At 35.2% G+C, this 9,342-nt stretch overlaps 1 protein-coding gene across 2 annotated transcripts in view; it reads left to right on the forward strand.

Annotated features, from left to right (window-relative positions):
• CRISPLD1 (cysteine rich secretory protein LCCL domain containing 1) overlaps window positions 1–2,641 on the forward strand; it is a 43,951-nt gene extending 41,310 nt beyond the window's left edge. The window contains exon 15 of one of the 2 annotated variants that reach the window (XM_065895031.1): window positions 1,533–2,641. In XM_065895031.1, the coding sequence (XP_065751103.1) occupies window positions 1,533–1,584 (52 nt within the window). In that variant the 3' untranslated portion in view covers window positions 1,585–2,641. The remainder of the gene's footprint in view (window positions 1–1,532) is intronic. The other variant, XM_065895032.1, reaches the window with a different exon arrangement.
• The last annotated feature ends 6,701 nt before the right edge of the window (window positions 2,642–9,342 follow it).

Consider the following 9,342-nt stretch of genomic DNA (forward strand, 5'->3'; position numbering starts at 1 on the left):
CCCATCTCTCTCCTTCTCTCTCTCTGTCTATATATATGAAAGACACAATATATAAAGTAGATGGAGTTATAGAGTATGATATGCAGTTTTATAAGCTAAACTGAGTAATGTGGCTTCATTTACCTGTCATATTTCTTAAATTTATTGTAAACCTATAAGGTAGATGATATCCTAAGAAAACTGAGAATAATAATTATTTATGAACATCTACTATGAATTTTCCAGATGCTTGAGGGCCCTTTAAGTATATTGACTCAGCTCTACCAGTAGCCTTACAAAGTCGGTTCTCTAAACCCTAATTTACAGACATGTTAACTGAGGCTCAGAAAGGTTAAATGATACGCCCAACGTCATATAACTAGTCAGTCTCAGAGCTCAGATTCAGAACTAGTTCTGTTAAGTTCAAATATGTGTATTTTTCCGGTGTATCACTGTGTAAAAAGACACTTTCCAGGGCACTTTGTCAGTTTGTTTCCTACAAATAAAAATGGCTTTCAATTAGCCGTCTACTTGTATGAAAAACCTGGCTTGTGTATGTGTGTGTGTTTATTGTGTAATGTTGTGTGTGCACACTTGTGACATTCTCATCTCTTCTTCTAAAATTCTCCCCTTTCCTTACACATGAATAAATATGTAAAAGAAATTGCACTTTGTCTCTCTCTTAGCATTTGTGTGTATCTCTAAAAGCTTTTTTGTATTATTAAGAGAATAATACTTTATGGAAAAAATATGGACTTCAAAAGCTTACATTTGATTAGAATAAATAATGATTAATGCCATTATCAACCAGTTTTAACTTGAGGCATTTAAGCAAAACATACCTTGATTAATATTGTCAAATAAAATATAAATAATTTAATTAAGAGTAAAAGGAATGGTTTTGCATTGCTTTAAAGTCCTGTTTTAAAATACTTCTGAAATGAGATTGAGTGCTCTGTGTGTGTGTATGTTTCCATTTCAGTGAAGAAATACTTAGGACCTTCCAGATTTGACCATTAAATTTCCTCACTAAGATTTTTTTGAAACCACAGATGTTAAAATATTAATAAGTATGCTAGCTATATAATTTAAATTTTGTCAGACTTAGGGAATAATAAGTTAGTATTCCAGAGTATCTCTTAAGTATCTCCGTCTCTTTAACTTGCAGTTAGCTTTTAACCATGCCGGTCAGTTGTAAACCTGTATCTTAGAATTTCCCCAGTAAAATGGCATAAGAGCCACTTAACTGTACTTTATTGGAACTAAAGGTGGTAATATATGAAAACATGACCTGGAATCTATAACGTTCTATATAAAGTACTATTATTACCACTATGCACCTTACATTTTTTTAGCAAACTTGTGTACAGCCAAGATTTTAAGAATTATGTCATTCTCACTCAAGCTTTCCAATAACTATAAATTATAGTAGTCTAAGAAAGTTGACCATCTGGATTCATAGAGCTGCTTTCTTGACTGTCATAAGAAAGCATGATTTGTTTGAAGGATTATATATGGAGATGACATCAATACACTCTGTGTATTTTTTGCAGTTTACAGAATCCTCCAGGAGGAAAGGCATTCAGAGTATTTGCTGTTGTGTGAAATGGAACACTTGGAGGAGGAACACTATTCCAAATGCCATATTTCTGAAGTTTGTATAAAACTGTAACATTACTGTACAGAAGATATCAACTATTTTCAACCCCCCATGAGTGTCAAATGCATATAAATTGTGATAGACTACGTCTATAAAATAAAACATGGGACATTATTAGTTTAGGGAAAAGTAATGAATATGTAATGGTTTTAGAAATCCTGTGTTAAATATTGCTATATTTTCTTAGCAGTTATTTCTACAGTATTACATAGTCATAATTGTTCTACATTTCATATGTTATATTATATGGTGCTTTGTATATGCCACTAGTAAAATGAAACTAAACATTGAATGTGAATGTTCCTCAGAAAATCATCTGGTGCATTTAAAAACAATAATAAAAATAGTAACTCTAAAAATGAAAAAAACACATACTGCATTTTCCCAAGTTCAATGCTATGATTACCTACTCCATATAATATCAAATTATTTTCCACATAATACCTGTATAGTTTTTCTCTTTTATTAAGTTTAGGCATATAGAATATTAAGTCCTGATATTGCACTTATTTTGTATAAAATAATTCCTTAATATCCAAGTGAATCTGTTAAAATGTTTGATTTCTTGGGAACGGTCTTAACAGTAAATGGAATTACGTCAGAGTAGTGGTACGAAAACATTTGTAGTGATCATATAATAAATGTAGGATTAAGCATGGGCAACCAGAGCTTTCTATGTATTGTTCAAACTGGGGTCACACATTTATATTGTATCCTGGCAAATACTCCTGCGGGCCAGGAAGTATAATAGCAAAAAGTTTAACAAACATGAACTGATATATTGCATCACCATTGCCACTGATTTTCTTAATGGTAAATGGCCTTGTGTATAAATGTTGCCATATTATGGTATCTATAATGGTGATATATTTGTTTGTATGAAAAACGTATTGTGCTTTTAAGACTAAAAAACTGTAAAATGTTAATTTTGGTAATTTTTTTTCTGCTGGTGAATTTACTCTTTCCTTGTAAACATATTAAAATTAATCATGTTTCAAAGTATTTTTTTTAGTCCCCTTTGTATCCTTATTTTGATTTAGAAATCATTTTCAGTTAACAAAATTATTGTAAGCCTTTTGAATTTGGGTTTTGACATTAATCTAAACAACACCCCTTATATCAGATGTTTCAGAGTCACCCTGATTATTTAGTTATTTGTTTGTGAAAGACGAGACAGACAATATATATTTAGAAACATTATATTAAGGGAAATTTCGAAAAAGATTTATTTATAAACTAGAAGGAAGGAATCTGAAAGATACAGAGTGATTATGAAAAATTGGCAACAAATACTTCAAATATTTTTAGAAACGAAATGAGTAGGTGTTTAGGAACAGATAAAAGAGAGATAAATTACAGGAGGGATCAGAGAAAGCAAGAGATCTGGATCATACCAAAAAAGGAAAGAAAAGAGGGGCTCACATAAACAGCTGCTGGAGAGGCAATTGGTGAAGAAACTAACATCATGATCAGTTATCAAGTATTGGCTGGGAATTGGTTCAAAATGTAGGTAATCAAAAAGTAACCATTTATATATTAAAAATGTCAAAACTTAAAGCAAATTTTGTGGGATCATAGTTTTTTCCAAAAGACACAGACACCTTCTTAAATACTGTGATTGAAATGTAAACACATATAGTGAGATTCATCTTCTGTTCCTCACTCCTCCCCCCCACCCCGAGTAGGGACGCCCCATTAATTCTGTCAGTATAAGAATTGTTATATTTGTCTCTCGTTTAGCTATTCATCATCAGTTTTCTGTACTATTGCCATGTCTCCAAGTGGAGCCTTTTCATTTTGTTCCTCTCCATTCTTTTTCAGTGCATCATTAATTTTTACTGGAATTACTCTCTTCCATAAGTCCGTTATTTAAGAAAACCAAATCATCTTATAAAAGCATTTAAGACCCTGCATAGTCTTGCTCCATATTACTTATCTCTGCTGTTCTACAGGGTGTGGCCTGGAGTAAGTTACATAACTTTCTATGCTTCAATTACCTCACCTGAAAAATGGGACAAATAATACCTCATAGGGATTGCTCTAAGAATTAATTGAGATATTATGTATAACCTACTTAAAAGAACATTAAACACACAATATATGGTCAATATACGTTAGTTTTTATTACTAATATCTTTATAATCATTTTTGTTGTTATTTACCATGGGGAAACTATGCATCTGTCATAATACACTACTGATCCTTCAGCATTTAACTAAATGTGAAATCCTCCAGGAATTTTTCTGCAACTCTCCTGGTAAGAATAAAATAATGCTCTCTAATATGCCTTTTTAACTTAACCATATTAATTTTTAAATTTTGCCTTATATTTAGTTCTTTAAATTTAAGGATAAGCTCCTGGATAATGGTAATACTCTTATCTATCTCTGTACCCCAGAGACACAGTAATTTTTATCCTCTATAAATAGTGGGTCAGTATTGTTGAATGAATAGTCCAACAATTCCTAATTTTATTCTTGATGACATAAGTAAACATTGTGCATGTTGTCACAGCAGAAATAAAATATTATAGCTAGTTAAAATAGTTTATTGATAAACATTCTAACTGTGGACTTAAAACAGAGTTCAATGCTTATATAATAGTATCAATATTAACATCATTATTTTAGCTTTCAAAGGTTAACGGACCACATGTTAACTATTATTTTAATGTTATGCATCTAATAAAAATAATGTGGGCATTTCAAGTAAAGCAGAGTAATCAAAATTTTTTTCTTTCCTAAATCTGTTGATAATTTACATGCTATAGTGTCTATTTTTCTATTCAATATTGTAACTTGAAGTCTTGACTTTTCTCTAGCATTTCTACTATGTCCTTAAATATAAACTCACTTGAAGAACATGGTGAGCTAAGCAAAGAAACAAAGCAATGATTTTTGCAAACATACCAAACTTCAAGATTTAGGGTTTAAGCTAATTTATTGCACAAAGAATTACATTGTTTAGGTGGATTTAAAACACTTATGTGATGTGGTATTTCAACCCTGGCACCATAATATTTAGGAGTTGAAGAAATAGTTTAGTCAAATTACCTGAACCTCTTTCACTAATCTGCTGGAATTAAAGGCTAAATTATACTTTTGAGATTTTTAAAAGACAAACTTTTTAGAACTCTACTATTATGCCTACCAGTTAGATATTCTCGTTGTCCGATCCCTGTCATGTTCTGCAAAATAATGAGTGTAAAACAATGCTGATAAGCAAATATCTTTGTACTAGATCATTAAATTGTGAAAACTAATTTTTCAGCGACTACTAAAAAATATCTTCTAATTAAAACTCTAATTGTCGACTATATTTATGACTATGCTGATGAAGATGAAAACAGAGGGCCTACACAGGGCTGTATCTGATAAGCTCACTTTTAAAAAGGGATGTGTATGTAAGATGAAATAGAAATCAGGAATAAATATTTAAAAGTGTATGGATTGATTTAAAATAACATTAGGAGTGTTAAAATCCCAGCCTGACTGAGCTCTTAACTTATGCTAAAACCAAGATTTTTTTTTTTTAAAGCCGTATGGGAACAACTTGGTTAGGAACAATACAATGAAAAACATGAATAAATGAGCAGATAATAGCCCCTCCTGAAGCTTTCTGCTTTCATTTATTCTAGGAGAAAGGATGACATGTATTGAGCACCAACAATGTGTTAGAAACACTGCTTTAGATTTCATGTATATTATTTGATTTCTCACAACTTGTGAGGCAAGATTATTTTCCCAAATTTATGTATTAGAGTGTAGATTCTAAAAGATTAAGTAACTTATCTCCATGTGAACTCTCAGAAGTTATTTAAATAAAGTTACAGACTTTATTTCAGATATTAATGAACTAGATTCAATCACTTTAAATCAAATTTATTAAGGTATAATTTACATTCAAGAATATGTATGCATTTATTATATACTTCGATGAGTTGTATTAGTTTCCTAGTCCTGCTCTAATGAAGTAGCACAAAATGAGTGGTTTAAACAACAGGAATTTATTGTCTCACAGTTCTGGAGGCTAGAAGTCCCAGATCAAGGTGTTGGCACAGCCAGGCTCCCTCTGAATGCTCTAGGGAATGATGTGTTCCATGCCTCTTCTATCTTCTGTTGGTTTGCTGACATTTTTATGTATTCCCTTGGCATGTGGCATAAACCCAATATACACATGTTATCCTCTTTATGTGTGTGCCTGAGTCCAAATTTTCCTTTTGTATAAGTACACAAGTCATCCAATATGACCTCATCTTAACTGATTACATCAGCAATGACTCTATTTCCAAATAAGGTCACATTCTGAGGTACTGGGGATTGGGATTTAAACATGTGAATTTTGGAGAACACAATTCAACTACATTAGTGTTGACAAATTTATACATTTGTATTTACTACCATTATAAGGAGATATAAAACATTTCCATAAACCCCCCCAATTTTTTTTCCCCCCCAATTTTGTGTTGCTTATTTCCAGTCAATCCTCCAAATGCCCTCAGATTTGGCTATCACTGTTGTGCTTTTTATCAGTATTAGATTGAACACCTCTAGGGGTTCATATAAATATAATTATCTGTATAGTATGTACTGCTTTGTGCCTTGCTTCTTTTGCTCTGCATAATGTTTAATGTTTTTACGATTTACTCATGTTGTTATATTTATTAGTAATTTTTCTTTTTTAAACATTGAATAGTATTCTGTTTTATGAATTTCCATCAATTTACTCATCCATTCATCTATTGCAGATGAATGTTCCATGTTTTAGGTAATATTGAATAAAGCTGCTATGAATATTCATGTACAAGGCTTTGCCTATACACATATTTTCATTTCTTTTAGATACATAGGTAGAAGAATTGCTGGGTTATATAGCAAATATGTGTTTAAAATATTTTTGCTCACCTTTTTTTCAAAGTGGTTGTACCATCTTATAGTCCCGCAAGTAATGTAGGAGAGCTCTTGGTTGCGCTACATGTTTGGCAAACTTGATTACATTTAATCTTTCTAATTTTAGCTGTTCAATACATGTGTAATCCTCTCTCATTTATGGTGGTTTTACTTTGCATTTACCTCATGAATAATAATGTTGAGCATTTTTTCATGTGCCATTTATATATCTACTCTGTGAAGTGTCTATTCAAACCCTTTGCCCATTTTTAAATGATTGGTTGTCTTTTTATTATTGAATTATAATAGTAAGTTTTTTATATATCCTGGATATAAGGCTTTTGTCATATACATCCATATACATATAATGATATGTATTTTAAGCAGTATATATGTAAATATGTATTTGCTACTTTAATGATGTTTTTTGGAGAGCAGAAAATTTAAATTTGATGGAGTGCAGATTAATTTTTGTTCTGTTTTGTGTTTTATTACAAGTGTTCTTCAAAAGTCCTAATTTTGCTTTAATTTTTAAAAACTATTTTCACTGGATATAAGATTCTGTGTTGACAGTTGTTTGCTTTTAGCATCTTAAAGATGTCACGTCATTGCCTTCTGGCTTATGTATTTTCTGAAGAGAGCTTTGCAATCATTCTATTTGTATCCGTCTCTACATAATGGTTCTTTTTCCTCTGGCAGCTTTCAAGATTTTCTCTTTATCACTATGTCGAGATTGTTTAGTCTCATACTGAGGTCTAATCTTTTTGGGGTCTCTATGAAGTGCTCCCACTGTTACGCAAGGAATAGCCACTCCGGATGCTCAGAACTTGTTTCCTGGGTCCTGGTGAGCTCTGGAAAAGGTTCCATTTATTCTTCTCTCATTGCTCTTTTTTGAGTCAGGCTGGTATTAAGCAAACATTCCAGGGGATCCTATGAACATTTGTGAACCTGGGCCGACCTTGCCCAGCGGCCATCTTCCTAGGGCTAGCGGCTCCCCCAACTGCACTCTAGAAGAGGAGGGAGGAACTTCCTTGCAGCCAGACTCAAGGCTCTGCGCCGTGAAGGTACACAGACCCAGAGTCAGGCCTCCCACGTGTCTCTCACCAGCCGACTTCCCGGTACTGCCTGGGATGGCAAGACTAAGGAGTTCCCCTGAGATCTTGCCCGGAGTCCCCGGCCAGATGGGCCTGGCCCATCCCTGCAAGGCGTCGACCTGGGACCAATCCGAAAGAGCCCGGATGCCGAGTCGCAGGATGCGCATGCGCAGTTTGGCAGTTCGCTCGCCCCGCCCCCCCTCCCACATCCTCACGGAGTTCCTGCTCTCAAGCGTCCAGGAGCTGAAGGTCTGTGTGAACAGGGCCGGTCCAGCCTCGCAGCCCATCTTCCTGGGGTCAGCTGTTTCCCCCACTGCACTCCTGACGTGGAGCAGGTAAGGTCCTTGGAGCTAGACGTTCGGTGGCCCTGTGCCGGAAAGGTACACAGGGCTGCCGCTGTGGGAGTCAGGCCTCCGAGGCATCTCTCAGCAGCAGCAGAGTTTCCCACGGGGCCCTGCACAATAAGACTGAGGAGTTCCTTAGATCGGCTTCAGGGGAACAGGCGTCTCTGTTTTGGGGCGGGCTGGACCTTGGCAGCGCCTTGCTGCTCCGGAACTCCCAGCCTGCGGCCTAGCCTCTCCCGCCACTGCCCAGACCCGGCTGCGCAGCGGGCTGGACCTTGGCCCGACCTTGCAGTCATAAAAATAAGACAAATCCTGTATTTGCACTTAGCTGGGAGGTGAGTGTTCATTTATAGCTGTTAAATACAAATAACCTTTTTTTTTTTTTTTTTTTGGTACGCGGGCCTCTCACCGCTGCGGCCTCTCCCGCCGCGGAGCACAGGCTCCGGACGCGCAGGCCCAGCGGCCATGGCTCACGGGCCCAGCCGCTCCACTGCATGCGGGACCCTCCCGGACTGGGGCACGAACCCACGTCCCCCGCATCGGCAGGCGGACTCCCAACCACTGCGCCACCAGGGAATCCCCTTTTATTTTAACTTAAAGAATTACACTGGAAGTCTTTAATTGACTTCAGTTATCAAACATCAGAGAAGAAAAGAATTGGGAACTGTTGTCACTGCTTAATAATAAGATTTTTGCTCCTACTTGGCTCATTGCTCTGGCACTGCTGAGATGTGCAATGTAAGGAAATAATTATGATAATGTATCCAGAGCAGATGTGCTGGAAATTGTTCTATAACTTTGATACAGTTTTAATCGACAAAAAAAAAATCTTAGCTTCCTTTGAGAACTATAGGTGGACAACCTCTATGTTGTATATGAATTTATGTGTGTGTAAATTTACATTATTTATAGAATGATGGTGTGTTAGATAAATGTCTTAGTGTTCATCTAACTACCATTCATCATCTCAGTTTGCAGGTGGAAAAACTGAATATGCACTGACTTGGCCTAAGTCTTATAGAGCTGTGAATAATTTTAAGTAAGTTCTTCAGACTTCCAGTCATATTTTCTATATTTCCCTGAGATAAAGCCAGGAACAAGCACACCAACCCAATGTTAAAGTCCCGATGCCTAAATGCTTTGAATACATCCTTGTACACTTCAGAAAGTATCAACAGTCAGTGATTATACTACAAACACTCTACCAGTAAGGGTGAGTACCACACTAATAAAGAATAAACCTAATTCGGTAATTTAATGTATCAATTTAGAAGCATATTTGTTTGTTGCATCAGAATCTCTTTTTTAAAAAGTAAAAAAAAAAAAAAAAATTCACAACATATACACTAAGTCTGTAAGACATTAAAAAACTACCA

Source organism: Phocoena phocoena, chromosome 17 (genome assembly GCF_963924675.1).
Source record: "Phocoena phocoena chromosome 17, mPhoPho1.1, whole genome shotgun sequence".
NCBI classification, from domain to species: domain Eukaryota; kingdom Metazoa; phylum Chordata; class Mammalia; order Artiodactyla; family Phocoenidae; genus Phocoena; species Phocoena phocoena.